The following is a 14618-nucleotide window of genomic DNA, read 5'->3' as shown; positions in this document are numbered from 1 at the left end:
TTCATAGAAACAAAACTTAAAAAATGAAAAAAGGTTTTTGTAATTTTTTCGTCTATTTTGGATTTCCTTTATCGTCTTCGTCATCTTCTAAGAAGTCATCTAATTGAGATGCAAATTGCGCAATTTCCTTATTAAAGCAAAACAATAGAATACAAACAAAATCAAATTGAATGATTTTTTGTTATAAAATATGAATTTAGTTGGGCATTGAAAAATGCAAGTTGTTCAACAAATAAAACAAACCTCTTTTAGTTTTTTTGCATTATCTGAGCTGTTGACTGAAGGTTGTTGAAATGAATCCTTCATCTCATTCTCTTTCAGCTGAAGTGATCGTATCTTGACAGCCAAGTCAGTCTGGTATTGAATAGTTTTGTTATTAGCATCAACAAGAATTATCATTCGTCAAATAGAAAAGATTATTCAAAAGAAAAGATGTATTTAAAATGAAGAAATGCATTTAAAAAGCAAACGGCTGATTGAAGCTGCTTCATTTCAAGTGTTCTTGAAGCTTGCGCAATTTCCTCGTGTATCCGTTTGATGTCTTCTTGCACAGATTGATACTCTTTTTCCATTCGCACAATTTTCTGCTTTTCCATTAAAACTTCTCCTTCCAACTTAAATATGAAAAAAAAAAGTGGGGAAAAATGATTTAGGTTCAAAGTACAAATAATAATAGTGTTTTGTTGTGGTGATAAAATAGGCAAAATTCAAATGATAATTAAGTTAACTTCATATAATTTATGAAAATCATCAAACTTGATGAATGTCTGGTATTCTTTCCATTTCTGAGGCTAATCTTTTCTTGTTCATTTCAAATTGATCAGAAAGAATTTTTCTCTGGTGTTCGAGTGATCGAAGCTGAATTTGGGGAAATGAGTTTAAAGTGTTATATTTTGCAATGACAGGAAATTATGAAAAATTTACATCAAAAAACTGTAATGAGAAATGCAAGCATGGCAAACTTCTTCATCTAAATCATCATTGATTTGCTTTTCTTTTTTGGTAAAAAGAGTCTCTTGTTGTTTTCTTTCTGTCTGAGCAGCTTCCAACAACAATTCTGCCCTACTCACTCTTTCTTTTAACTATATTTCAAAAAAGGAAAAATTAATGTTCAATAATAAGATTTTGAATAATAAAGTTTCAATTGTTTGAATCATGAAAAGTGGCAAGACAAACTTCTGCAATTTTATTTTGATCTGCTTCAATTGTTTGTGTAAGCTCAACCTTTTGAGATTTTTTTGCTTCTATTTTTTGATCTAATAATTCTCTTTCCTTCTCAATCTAATATCAAAAAAATGATTATGAAGAACATTCCAAAATTATAATTATGATTCAAAAAAATAAATAAATAAATAAATAAAAATGAGAAAATCTTGTCAACCTTTTTTTGTGCAGATTTTGTAAACTCTTCCAAAAATTCTGTTGCTTGTTTTCTTTTTTTCATTATGAATGTGTTTTCTTCTGTTCTTCGAAACACTTCAAGTTCTTCCTAAAATGTTTGATATGTTCAATAAAATATTTTTCAGTTATAAAATAAAAATTTTTTCAATAACTGCTTCAATTTTCAAACCCAAAGCCGAAGTGTCTCTTTTTCATCAAGTTGTGGAGATGGTGATATTTGTGAAGAGCTTGATGAAGACTGAGATGCCGATCCCTGATTAGCATTATCAAATGGCGAAGAAAATACAGATGATGAGTCGGAAGTCTCATTTGCGCTCTGTGGTGGAATTGAATAAGGTGAAGGGAAAAAAGCCACTTTAATGATTATTGTATGCTGAAAAAAATTCTTTTGTAAGCACACTATCAGGAGACGTTGCTGATGGATCGGTTGGTCCTCGATCTTCAAGTGTAAATAAAACAGTTATAGTGCAAACCTGTAATAAAAAAATCGTTTACAAAATGAAGAAATTTGTTAAAAATATTCATACAGGCTGAAATTTTGTCTTTTCTTCATTATAAGCACAAAGTTTGCATGTTGTTTCGAGGCACCTTGTAACAATGTCGAATCGTATAGGAGCTAAAAATTTAATTCGTTATTAGAAATATTTGTTTCAAAAATAAAATTCAAAACCTGAATCAAGAAGTGAAATCAAGCGAAATGGAGAAACTGCTATTAAACAGGGTGCTCCTTCAGATTCTTCAGAGTCTATGTGCCACAACTTTTAAGACAAAAAAGATACTTAAATGATTGAAATTACAAAAGTGAATACCTCAGAGACAAATTCTTTTGAGGCAAACAATTCTCTAAGCTGTAAAGTTGACATACGATACTTTACAGGTTGTGACTCTTGATTTAAAACGACTTGTTGTTGTTTTTCAAAAAGTTCTACAGATTTAAATCTAAAGTTAAGCCTCGTTGGCTCAGTGGCTGACTGGTCATTAGAAAATGTTGGAAATTCTGCCACAACGAACATCTTTTTCAAAGGAAATTTAAAATCCTGTAGGCTTTTTATTGTACAGTAAAGACAAAATAAATGAATATCGGTAAGCTCTTCATCATCCATCAACACTGGTTTAAAATTTGATCATATAAATAACAATATTTATCAAAAAGTTCTTTTTTCAATTAATTATTTCTTTAATTTTCTTTTTTAAAAATTAAAACTAAAATATAAAAATTAACTTTTAAAATGAACAGTGAAATGAAGATCAAAGAACTATTGACTTGTTAACTCCTGTCTTTTTCACTAATAATCCAGTAGATCCTTTTTGTATTTGTTTTGAAAATCCGGTTCTTCTGAATAATTCGCTCTTCAAAAATGCATCCACATCAGCTTTCTCAATCATCTCTGCCCTTGCACGATCTTCAAACTGATCAATGCCAATTTGCACAGTTGCAGGAAGCTCTGGGTTGAAGTCAATTCCAAGAATACTTGCCTTCTGATGAGCTTGGAAGAGTTCGTATTGCTCAGCTTCTTGTTCCATTCTCCGAAGCAAGTCGCGAAGAAGAACGAATCTGTCCTTTGAAAACGTGAGATAGTGCGCAAATTGCTTTCTAAGTGCAGTTTTTGCTTGATGACGCTGTGATGATATGAAAGAGTCTAAAAATGTCTGAATTGCCAGCTGCACATCATTTTCAGTAACAATATGATGCAGACGGAGTTTTGCATAAGCCTCAGAAATTCGTTCAATGGCATCCACATTTCTTGCAGTCATCGGGGTTCCTCCACAACCTTCAGCTGCAATACGCAGTTGGGCATACAATTCTTTAATTTTTTCGCGATCTGCATCGCTATTTTCGACTCTCTGCATTCTTGCATATTGGATGTACCTACGGAGCACATCTGGTGCCAGTGGAGCAAAAGTCGATGATGAGGAAGAGCTGGATGAAGTGGATGAAGATGAAAGCAATGCAGATGGGTCATTTTCGTCGACATGAGGAATAATTGAAGCATCTTCTTCTGTGAAGTTTGGATGTGACATGATATGGGACTTCACAATGAAGCGTGCCATGCGTCGATCCTGATCCTCGTCAACGTTGTCCTTTACAACACAAAGAAGATCAAAACGAGAGAGAATTGGTTCAGACAAGTCGACATTTGCAAGGAAAGTTTGAGATGTATCATATCTGCTGTGTATTGGATTCGCTGCAGCAATCACAGCGCATCTTGCCTGCAGAACAGCAACAATGCCAGCTTTTGCAATAGAAATTGTCTGCTGCTCCATTGCTTCGTGAATTGATGTTCGATCTTTGTCGTTCATCTTGTCGAACTCATCAATGATGCATATTCCGTTATTTGCGATCACCATTGCTCCTCCTTCAAGTGTCCATTCTCCAGTCGATGGATCCTTTCGCACGGCTGCTGTCAAACCAACTGCAGATGCTCCTCTTCCCTGAGTCCTCACAACACGATATCCTGTTTTCTCAACATATTTCAGAATCTGCGATTTTGCTGTTGCTGGATCACCAACAATCAACACATTTATATCACCTCGAACAATATGCCCTGGTATCTCTTTACGAACTCCTCCAAGCATTGCCAAACACACAGCGCGTTTCAAATCTTCATGCCCATAAATAGCAGGCGCAAATGAATGGAACACTCGTTCAGCAATGTTCGGATCTCGCGCAAGATCTTCAATTTCTCTCTTTTCCTCTTCAGTGAACTCGACATCGTCTCCGGTTCCTGATCTGCTGCTTGTTCCAACAGTAATGTGATTAGCTTCGATCTGTGTTGTAAAGACAGGAAAGCCGTATTGCTTGTTCAGCACAACATCGTACTGGTTCATGTAGATTCCAGTCACTTTAATTTCTTCGCCAGGTTTGCAGCAGTCGATCAGATCATTCACCAGAATGAGCTCCTTGTGTCTCGGAAGGCGTCCAGGCTCAAGAGCATTTGGAGACTCCTGCAGCGTTACGCGCTGATAGTTTCTGAACACTGTTTGTTCTGTATTCAAGCGGAATGGACCTTTTCCATTGCAACTTGGACATGTTTTTATTTTGATGGGCTTTTTCTCAATTTGTGCGAATGGACCAAGCACAGCTCCACATGTCTCACATGTGAAGCGTGCATTTGTCATCTGACTGAAAACAGCAGAACGGCGTGTCACCACTCCAGTTGTTGAGATAAGAGTGTTCAAATGTTGTTGCCTGCATTTAACATTAATAATGAATTGTATAAAAAAGAAGGGTTTGAGAATGCAATGACGCAGGTCATTAAAGAAAATATGAATAATTTCTTTTAAATTAGAGTATAAAATAACAAACCTCAATTTTGTCAGAGGGGTTTCTGGTACAAGATTTGTGATACGCACATTAACAACATTTGTAACACGACGATAAAAATCGTCTTGAGCTATCATCTGCATCGCCACCTCATCAAAGATCTCTAAAACTTGTCTCGGATAGAACATAAGAAACGCTCCAAGAATCCTGCTGTAATCGCTCAGATGTTGGAAATCAACTTCAAAGCTCTTTTTGTTGTCACGTCTGCATTCAGCAATCACTTTGCAGTAAATGCCTTCTGCGTCTGGGTTCTCTTCTTTGATATCAGCTGGAACAAAGCTGTTGAGAAAATCTCGAAAACGCATTCCCATTTCTCTTCGAGGTGCTGGTTGTGAAAGTGCTTCAGCAGGATTTTGTATGCTTTCTAAATCAAATCTTTCTTCGATTTCTTCAACACGGCCTAGTCTCCCTTCTTCCACAGCTTCTCCTTCCAATGATTCCATTTCTCCAGTTGGAATTGCGGACGATGGAATATTTAACGCTTTCGAAAGTGATTCGCCATCAGCTTCTCCTGTTAAACTGTGGGTACTAAGAATTCCAGGAACATCCAATCCTATTGGCTCGCTATCTTGATCAGAAAGAAATGCTGCTGGTAATCTTTGACCAGAAAATCCTGTTTGACCATATCTTCTTCCTCTAGGTAATAACCCGTGCTGACCTTGCTGTCTTGCCCTCATTCTGTCATTATGTTGCATTTCCAATTCAGCAGCTCGTCTTTGTTCAATCTTTCGGTAATTAAAAAGTTGAAGAAAAGATTACAAAAAATAAATGTTCGAACTGTCATTTCTTGATATTCTTCATCATCGAATTCGTTTTCGTCATATGTATCGAGACGTGGTTTTGATTCATAATCGCTAAAAAAGCAGTGAGCAATTTGAAATGTTTGATATCAATTAGTTAAAGCTATATGAACAAACTTATCCATATCCTCTGTAAATATATCCTCTCCTTCCTCATCTTCGGATGGTTCACTTTCTGGAAGTCCGACAATTTCTTCTCTAATAATTCATAAAAAATTAAGCACAATTTTTTTGTACGCATAGCAATTACAAATTTTTAAAGCTTCAAAAGAAAATCAAACTCTTCAATGGGCTCTGGAAGTCGTTGCCCTCTACGTGACATTATTCAACTTAGACTTAAAAATTGATTAAAAAGTTCAAATGATTACCTTAATTTTTTATTTTGATCATTATTATTCTGAGTTTATTATTATCAATTATTGGAAGTGTTAATTTATATACAATTTGTGAAATGAATAATTAATAAAACAGAAAAAAATAATATTTTTAAAATTAACTATTTTGATTTTTGACTTTTATTTTTTATTTATGAGCGATTTCTTTGAATAATCTGCATCAGCTGATCTTTGGCTTCTCCAGTCGGGAAGTTGGACATATCATAATACTCTGGAGCAATTTCAACAAGCCATTCCGGCTTTATTTCTGTGACAGTTCTTATGAAATTCTTTTTTGTTAGAACAAATTCGTTATACAAAACCCAGACAGGATGTCCTTCAAGGCAAGTAGATGGATGGAGCGACACTGACTGGTTATCTTTGACAGTGAGATACTGCCCCGTCCTCTCCAAATGCGCCACTTGCATGAAGTACCCCGCTGTTATTGCCTTCCGAACCGACGGGTAGTACTCCCGGGAAGTGAAATTCGGAGACAAAATGGGAATTCGCAGGCGCAGCATGATCCGCTCCAGCTGCTTCCGCACGTTCTCTGCGTTGTGCATAACACGCGAGTTGATGAAGTTGTCGTAGCACCACTTGTTGTCGCGATTGTGGTGGATCCACGCATGGTAAACATTGAGAAGGGTGAGGTGGTCGCCGTCTCCGTGGGTGAATTTCCCTTTCGCCTCGTCCGCCGCCCGCGCCTGATCCCGCGGCCGCATAAAGCACTGTGGCACACTCAGCATAGCCATGATCGTCAGCGCCTCCGCAGAGCACCCGAAGCGCGGCGAGGCAATCAGCACCTTCGCCATCTGCGGATCCAACGGAAACTCTGACATCTTCGCTCCGTCGTCGGTCAGTTGGCACTCTTCGTCCAAGGCGCCCAGGTAGTTCAGCTGCTCCAGCGCTCTCATCAGCGTCTCGGGGGCTGGCGGGTCCATAAAATCAAAGTGGACCAAGTCTTTGATTCCAATCTTCAGCAGCTGCAGCACAACTGACCCAAGATTGGAACGAAGAATTTCGGGATACGTATTGTCCTGCAGCTCCTTCTGATACGATGCTTCAGTATACAATCTGAAGCATTTGCCAGGGCGCGTACGACCGGCACGACCGGCTCTTTGCTGCGCAGATGCCTTTGAAATGGGTGACGGCAGCAAAGATTCCACACGTATTCTCGGGTTGTACACTTTCTGCTTCGAAAACCCTGGATCAACAACATACACAATCCCATCAATAGTCAATGACGTTTCTGCAATGTTGGTAGCAACAATGATTTTTCTTCCAGGAGGCCCTCCTTTGCGACGTGGTGGTGGCGGAGGGTCGAAGATGCGTTGCTGCATATTCGGTGGAAGTGATGAATACAGCGGAATAACAACTGCTTCTGCAATCTCTTCAGCTCCTTCACCTTTCTCTCCGAAACCTGAAGTTGATATATCAGCGATTTCCGCTTGAATCTTTTTGCAAGCTTCTTCGATTTCTTCTTCTCCCGTTAAAAAGAGAAGAATATCTCCTGGAGCCTCGAGTGTATGGATCTGAACAACAGTATGAATTGCAGCTTGGACGTAATCACGTTCAGGCTCAGAAACGTAAAATATTTCGACTGGATGCTGTCGTCCAGGAACCGTAACGAGTGGTGCTCCATCAAAATAGGCTTGAAACTTTGCTGCATCCAACGTTGCGCTCATCACAACAAGCTTCAAATCTTTTCTCTTTTCCATGATTTCTTTCACAAGACCAAATAACACATCTGTAGATAATGTTCTTTCATGTGCTTCATCAAGAATAATCACACTATATCTGGATAAAACAGGGTCTGTCATTGCCTCTCTAAGAAGCATACCATCAGTTAAATATTTCAGAAAAGTTCTTGGAGAAGTGCAATCTTCAAAACGGATGTTGTACCCAACTTCTTCTCCAAGAGTAACATCAAGTTCGTCCGCAACTCTTCTTGCAACGCTCATTGCTGCAACTCGACGAGGTTGAGTACAGCCGATTAGCTTTCCACGATCAGCGTAATGAGCTTCAACAAGAAACTGTGGTATTTGTGTTGTTTTACCGCTTCCTGTTTCACCAACTAATATAACAACTCTATTATTTTCAACCATCTTCAAAAATTCTTCTTTATGTTCGTTGACAGGAAGTTGTGAAGTCTTTTTTTTAATTTCAAAATATTTTTGTGAATACGGCTTTCCAGTGTATGGATTTACAGAGGAATAAGAAAAATCCTTTGCTCCGGAGGTGCTCGCTTGAAAGCTCGATTGAGCTAAAGATTTCATATCAAAATCAAGCTTTCTTTTCCTATCCTCCATTAGAAATATGGTAAAATACCATACTTTAAATTATTTTTCAAAAAAGTGTTTTGCTCGATTAATACGCTAACATATGAGTATTGAAGCTGCTGCTGTTGCTCAAAAAAATTTATCAATTTCTATTGCCCTCATGGGCCATGTGGATTCTGGTAAAACTGCTTTAGCTCGAGCTCTTTCACAAGTTTTATCAACAGCAGCTCTTGACAAGAGCCCTCAGTCGATGGAACGAGGAATTACGTTAGATATTGGATTTTCTTCATTCTCGGTTTGTAATGATGACGTTCCACTTTCTCTTCGCGAAAAAAATATAAATCAAATCAACTATACGATTGTCGATTGTCCGGGCCATGCATCGTTAATTCGAACAGTTTTAGGTGGGGCAGCTATAATGGATCTTGTCGTGCTTGTTGTTGATGCACAAAAAGGCTTTCAAGCTCAGACTGCTGAATGTGTCGTTGTTGCTGAAATAACATCAGCAAAACTTATTGTTGCGCTCAACAAATGTGATCTTTTCCCAGATGAAATGAGAGAAAAATCTATTGAAAAAATGACAAAGCTGTGCCAACGAGTTCTTTCTTCTACCAAATTTCGAAATGCTCCAATTGTCCCGGTATCTGCAATAATTCCAAATGAATCACCTTTAACTCCAAAATATGGAATCAGTAATTTGAAGCATGCGATTGCCAGAGAAACATTTGTCGTGCCACGTTTGATATCGAGGCCTTTTCTTTTCATGTTTGATCACTGCTTTGCCTTAAAAGGACAAGGAACAGTGATAACAGGGACTGTTCTTTCGGGAAAGGCAAATGTTTGAATTTAATTTAGAAATTGCTAAAGTAAATTTCTTATAACATTTTTTTGTTTTTTGTTTTTTGTTTTTTAAATGCTTTTGAATTAGACAAACTCTTCATTATACTTTCCTTCATCACAACAAATCGGAAAGGTCAAATCAATTCAAATATTCCACAAAAATGTTCCGTCTATTGAGGCAGGAGACAGAGCAGGAATAAGAGTCATGGGTGTGAATGCCGCTGAACTCGAAAGGGGAATCGCATGCGCAGAAGGAGAAACAATGGTCAAAAATGCAAATGGAATTATTATTTCAGTTAACAGAAGTTTGATTTTGATTCCATCCATATTATTTTATAAATATCTTTGTGTTTTTTTTTGTTTTGTTTTGTTTTTTTCTGTTTAAAAGTACCTTATTTCAAGCAGACCATCAAGTCAAAGACGGTCTGGCACTTCACAATTGGCCACTGCACAACCACTGGGACAGTCACATTCTTCTCAACAACTCAACTCGCCAGCTTCTCCTCTCAGACTGCATTTTCCTCTGCTACTCCATCCAGTTCAGCAGACTCCAATGCTCTTGACTCTTCTGACACTCCACTGTATTCCTTCAGCCAGCCGTGCAAGTTTGTTCCTGAACTGACTGATGAATTAGGCCATTCTGCAAAGGAAGAGCAGACTTATGCTGAAAATGGTGTGATTCTTGCTGCTGTCTCTCTGAACAGCCCTGCTGTGATCTACCCCGGTGCCATCTGCATCGCATCTCACTTGGATCTCGATGTTGGCGCTGTGGCTTCTTCTTCCTCTTCTTCCTCCTCCTCCTCATCATCGTCTTCTTCTTCTTCTTCAGCTACTCCTTCCTCAAAGCAGGACAGCACATCATCTGAAAGAAAGGCGCCTGCTTCGAAATCTGCCTGCCGATTAGCGTTCTTTGGGCGTGTTATTTCTCCGTTTGATCCAGAAACAGGGAATATTCTGGGGGGCGAGGGGTCTGCCACTTCATCTGCTTCTTCGTCTTCTTCTTCTTCTTCCACTCCTTCTTCTTCTTCAACTGCATCTTCTGTATCACTTCAAGACAATTCCTGGAGATGGAATGTTGTGCAGCCAAGTGCATCTTCCAAGCAGACGCTTCTTTTGTATAGGCAAAAGGAACGTGAAGGGCAAGTTGAGAGAATTCAAGATTCTTCTCAAAATACAGTTATTGTTAAAAATATGTTATTAAAAACTTCAGATCTTAATATCTTCAACACATTCAAAGTTGTCATTCAGAGAGAAGGTTTAACGCCTCTTAATGGAATCATTGAAGGACCATTTGGCAAATCGGGAAAACTTGTTGTTCGAGTAGTTGATGGTGTTGGAGAAATAAAAGGAAATGAAAAAGTCTGTCTCTTTTTCAAAAAAGCATCTCCTTTCACGATTCGCTCCGCGGATAAGGAGATCATAAAAAAGCGAATATACCAATGAACTGCTTCAAGCCATTTGTACTTGAAAGTTATATCAACAAATTCTTGGGTACAGAGCATTACCCATAAATGATTTATATTTATGAAGTGAAAAAATTGGATGAATATTTTGTTGCAACCTCCTGAGTCACAGCTTTATCATGTTTGAATTGTTATAAATGATTGTTGTAATTATTTTTTGTTAAATTATTGAACATTATCTATTGTTATTTATGAATATTTTCCGTTTTGTTATAAAACTAACATTTTCAATTACATTTTTCAAAAAGAATAAAAAAGAATGTTTATCATCATTAGCGTATGAATCGTCTTTCTATCCGCCCCAAAAGTATCTTCAGAAATATTCAAATTTCCCAAAATCTTCATTTTTGAGTTCACAAAGTTACGATGGCTTTGAATCGGGTTTGGAAAATTCAAAAACGGAGGAATCGAATAAATCTACGAACGCTTTTTTATTTCAACACAATCATAACGATATAATGCAATTGCAAGAAGAACTCAAAGTTCTTTTAAATGATACAGACGAAAAAACAAAAAGTACTTTTGATTTTTCTTCAACAACCACTCTTCACAGAAAACAAGGAGCAAAAATACTTGAAAAAAAGATAGGCGATGAGCAATATCCTCATTTGAATTCAATAACACAACATGCTAATTCGGATCATTCTCAGTTAGCAAATCATAATTTTTCAAAAGATACCACACAAGAAAATCATTTGCAACAACTTCAACCAATATCTACAGCTGTAGAATTGTTAACTCAAACCTTACCAAAGGAAAACAAAGAAGAGAGGCAAAATCAAAATTTACAAGATACACATTTACGGAAAAAACGAGCATCTATATTAACAAAAGAAGAAGAAGAAGAATTCACTGCTCCTTTTATACCACCTCCGCAGTTACTTTGCATTGAATTATTTTCAGAATATTCTCAAAAAATGAATAAAAAAGGTGAAACTTCACACAACCTTCATGAGATAGCTAATTCTTCCAATTTAAGTTCCTCAAAAGAATTCAATTCAGATATTGATGATGAACAACTAGATGAAAATCCTGCAGAAAACTGGTTGTTAGGTGCCTCTTCGCAGATACATACGCTTGATTACTCAATTAATTACTGTGTTGAAGGAAAGAATGTTTCTGCAGTTGCTGAGGCAGATAAGGAAAGAATGATAAGCGATTGGAGGCAAAAAGACGCAGAAGAGAAGATGCTTCTGGCAGGACACAGCAACGAAGAGTGGAAAAATCGGAAGAGAAAGAGAAGAATACGCGAAGAGCTGAAGGAAGCGAAGTGGCATTGGAAAGTGTTTGGCGAATGGGTCAGGAAGGATTGGATTGAAGACGAGGAAGAGAAACAGATGTGGGACGAGGAAGAGAAGAAACTGGGTGTGAAAGAAGGAAATCAGCTAATTGAACAAGAGGGCGAAAGTGGATTATTTCTGGGAACAATAGAAGAACTCAGAAATGAGGTGGAAGAAGCAGAAAGAAGAGGAGAGAAAAAAGAAGTTGTTGATTCTTTGAGAGTTCGTTTATATGATGCAGAAAAGGCGATGAAGAAAAAATTAATGTTGGAATCGACAAGTGATTTTGACCGCTATGTTGCCCAGCTGAAAAAGGAATACGAAAAGAGGAAAAGGAAGACATTGAAGCAAAGTGAAACGGTAGCTTCTTTTTCAAATTCAAACTATCAAAGCAGCAGACTTTCAGAAACACCTCTTGTGCCATCAATAGATCACTTATCAACAAGAAATCAAAAGATGTCTCCTCTTCAAATTTTCCATCAAGCGCATCCATCTGCTTTGTCATTGAGACTTTATCCCTCTGAACAGTCACTGCATCGTTCTGAAAAAACAACAATTCCACTCTCAGAACTTAGCCCACTAAACACTTTGTTGTCGTTACCATTTCAATCAGAAGACAATCCTGTCATATCTCTTGATGAGCACTTCTTGCTTCTGCAAGACCCGATCATGGTTTCATTTCATAATTTCTGCACAAATTCGCTTGCCTACCAAAAGGAAAAAGAAAAGTTTATTCTGCAAAAAAGGAAGATTTTCCGAGAAATAGCACAAAAGCGCATTGATGCGACTTCGCGAAAGACGCCTCTTCAGCGGAAAATTCTGTGGACATTCGACGAAACACTTCCAGACGTGAAAAAACGGAACAGAAGAGTTTTTTGCTTTCAAAAAAAGGAGACAGAGTTTGTGTAAAGAAGAGACTATTGTTTCATTGCTGCTTTCATTTTAATTTTTTGTTTTTGTAATTGTTATTGCTTTTTATGTATTCCAAAATCCAATAATAAACCATAAATACTTTTAACCACCAAGTAACAAAATAAAAGATAAAAATGTGAAATGGCATTAAAAATCTGTAAAAAAAGGAATAAGCGCTTTATTCGTCAGATTCTTTCTTTGAATGCTTTTTGTGTTTCTTTTCTTTCTTTTCTTCCTCATCTTTTGATTTTGAGCTGGAATCGTCTTTCTTCTTTGATTTCTCCTCGTCTTTCTCGTTTCCTTCATCTTTGTGATGCTTTGACTTTTTCTCTTTCTTATCTTTGTCTTTCTTTTCCTTCTTTTCTTCTTTAGCTGCTTCTTGAGCTGGTTGTTCAGCATCTGCATTCTTTTGTGATGCATTTGACGCTGTTTCTGGATATTTTGCCGCTGATGCAGGAACAGACACTTGTGGTGCAGTTACTCCAAGATTGCCTGATAGATCAACAAACTCCTTCTTCCACTCTGCTGGGGTAGCTTCTGTCACGCGCCCGTGTTTGTCCAGCTGCCCTTCTTTGATCATCTTCTTCTTTTCTTGAGCCTTTGGACCAAGACCCCATTTCCTTGGATATGTGTCACGCTCCATCACCACACGTTTTATCTTGGCAACCACTCCATGCTCACATGTCAGCATCGATGCTGCAGTCATCTGCGCAATTGCTAATGCAATGCATTCTCCTTTTGTTGTGATCAAAACAACTTCTTCTCCAAGTTCTATGCCTTGATCAAAGCGGAGAAGACCAGGAATCATCAGCTTGGCTCCATAGCAGATTGCATTTACAGCACTATCCTTCACAACAATACGTTTGAAATTCAACAGGAGAACTTCCAGCGGGCGAATCACTCGACGAAGATATGATTCATCTCGTTCATTTTTATACACATATTGAGCATCCAGAACATCATGCATTGTAACCATGTTATCCTTTGAAAAGAAAAGAGGAATAATAAAAGTTCGAATAATAAAGAACAGTAATATATTTGCAATTGAGCATACGTGTTCGTCTTGTGCTCCCGATCTCACACGTCTAAGTTCTTGTAGGTGACCTCCAACACCAAGAAGAAGACCCAAGTGGATGGCGAGCGTTCTTATATAAGTTCCAGCTTCACAGCTAACCCAAAACACTCCAAGTTGTCTCTCTTGATCATATTCGATCATTCTGCTCTGATAGATGGTTCGTACACGCAGCTGACGCTTTACAGCGGCAATGACTGGGGGCCTTTGGAAAAGTGCTCCTGTAAGTGTTTCAAGAGCTTGTGAAAATTTTTGACCACTTTCGATGGCAGAATGGAATCTGACAACACCAACATATTCCTTACCTATATTGTTAAAATGTCAAGTGTTTCATAAAAATCAAATTCAGATGCATTTATCCATAAATCATTCAGTAACTTTAAATACAAACCAGCTGATTGTTGGGATTTCACAAGACGAGTTGCGCGATCAATGCAAATAATCAAACAACCAGTGACCTTTGGATCGAGAGTTCCGCTGTGTCCAGTCTTTTCAACTTCCAGAATCTTCTTTACCCAAGCAACAACTTCATGAGAACTTGGATTTGCTGGTTTATCAAGATTTATAACACCATATCTTTGAAATCAGACGCAACAAAAATAATAAAAAATAAATTTATGCAAAAAAAGTTAAGTTCGGTCAAGAAATTTGTCAAACCTCATATATTCTTTCAGAGGACGGTTCAATGGGGAAGAGCCATTAGGCAACGGAGTATAATGAGATGATCTCACCATAAGGCGGTCATAATGTTTAAGAAGAAGAGGCCACGTTGATGTGTCAGTTGATGTGGTTGCGTCGTCTGGTTTTATGTATTTCTCTTCTTCTTCTTCTTTTTTCATTGAATCGAAATATGGCTTATGATCACAAATTTT

At 37.7% G+C, this 14618-nt stretch overlaps 6 protein-coding genes across 6 annotated transcripts; 2 read left to right on the top strand and 4 right to left on the bottom strand.

The window, feature by feature from the left end:
- Positions 1–52: 52 nt before the first annotated feature.
- MONOS_6970 (uncharacterized protein) lies at positions 53–2414 on the bottom strand (the record flags this gene model as incomplete). Its single annotated transcript, XM_067877256.1, has 12 exons — positions 53–127; positions 244–354; positions 471–614; positions 757–858; positions 963–1082; positions 1177–1281; positions 1382–1489; positions 1571–1755; positions 1802–1874; positions 1929–2017; positions 2072–2159; positions 2211–2414. The coding sequence occupies 12 exons, from the start codon at positions 2412–2414 to the stop codon at positions 53–55; spliced, it is 1404 nt and encodes a 467-aa protein (XP_067729109.1).
- A 128-nt stretch (positions 2415–2542) lies between these two features.
- MONOS_6969 (DNA replication licensing factor MCM2) lies at positions 2543–5848 on the bottom strand (the record flags this gene model as incomplete). The annotated part of the gene is made up of 5 exons (XM_067877254.1): positions 2543–4591; positions 4709–5451; positions 5505–5580; positions 5644–5724; positions 5808–5848. The coding sequence occupies 5 exons, from the start codon at positions 5846–5848 to the stop codon at positions 2650–2652; spliced, it is 2883 nt and encodes a 960-aa protein (XP_067729108.1). The 3' UTR covers positions 2543–2649.
- A 51-nt stretch (positions 5849–5899) lies between these two features.
- MONOS_6968 (RNA helicase family protein) lies at positions 5900–8218 on the bottom strand. The gene has a single exon (XM_067877253.1). The coding sequence runs from the start codon at positions 8207–8209 to the stop codon at positions 6053–6055; it is 2157 nt and encodes a 718-aa protein (XP_067729107.1). The 5' UTR covers positions 8210–8218; the 3' UTR covers positions 5900–6052.
- Positions 8219–8231: 13 nt separating this feature from the next.
- MONOS_6967 (Selenocysteine-specific elongation factor) lies at positions 8232–10755 on the top strand. Its single transcript, XM_067877252.1, has 4 exons — positions 8232–8916; positions 8971–9017; positions 9108–9324; positions 9408–10755. Exons 1-4 carry the CDS (start codon positions 8283–8285, stop codon positions 10460–10462), a joined length of 1953 nt encoding a protein of 650 aa, XP_067729106.1. The 5' UTR covers positions 8232–8282; the 3' UTR covers positions 10463–10755.
- MONOS_6966 (uncharacterized protein) lies at positions 10538–12777 on the top strand. Its single transcript, XM_067877251.1, has 2 exons — positions 10538–10603; positions 10731–12777. Exons 1-2 carry the CDS (start codon positions 10562–10564, stop codon positions 12669–12671), a joined length of 1983 nt encoding a protein of 660 aa, XP_067729105.1. The 5' UTR covers positions 10538–10561; the 3' UTR covers positions 12672–12777.
- MONOS_6965 (pseudouridylate synthase) lies at positions 12753–14598 on the bottom strand. The gene is made up of 4 exons (XM_067877250.1): positions 14404–14598; positions 14138–14322; positions 13729–14051; positions 12753–13656 (listed from the first exon to the last, which is right to left on the bottom strand). Exons 1-4 carry the CDS (start codon positions 14583–14585, stop codon positions 12853–12855), a joined length of 1494 nt encoding a protein of 497 aa, XP_067729104.1. The 5' UTR covers positions 14586–14598; the 3' UTR covers positions 12753–12852.
- Between the last annotated feature and the right edge of the window lie 20 nt (positions 14599–14618).

The sequence above is a fragment of the Monocercomonoides exilis genome (genome assembly GCF_001643675.1).
Source record: "Monocercomonoides exilis strain PA203 chromosome Unknown scaffold17-1647472, whole genome shotgun sequence".
In the NCBI taxonomy this organism is placed as follows: domain Eukaryota; phylum Preaxostyla; order Oxymonadida; family Polymastigidae; genus Monocercomonoides; species Monocercomonoides exilis.
The sequence above is the reverse complement of the archived record's forward strand: the minus strand, read 5'-3'. Positions and strand labels throughout refer to the sequence as shown.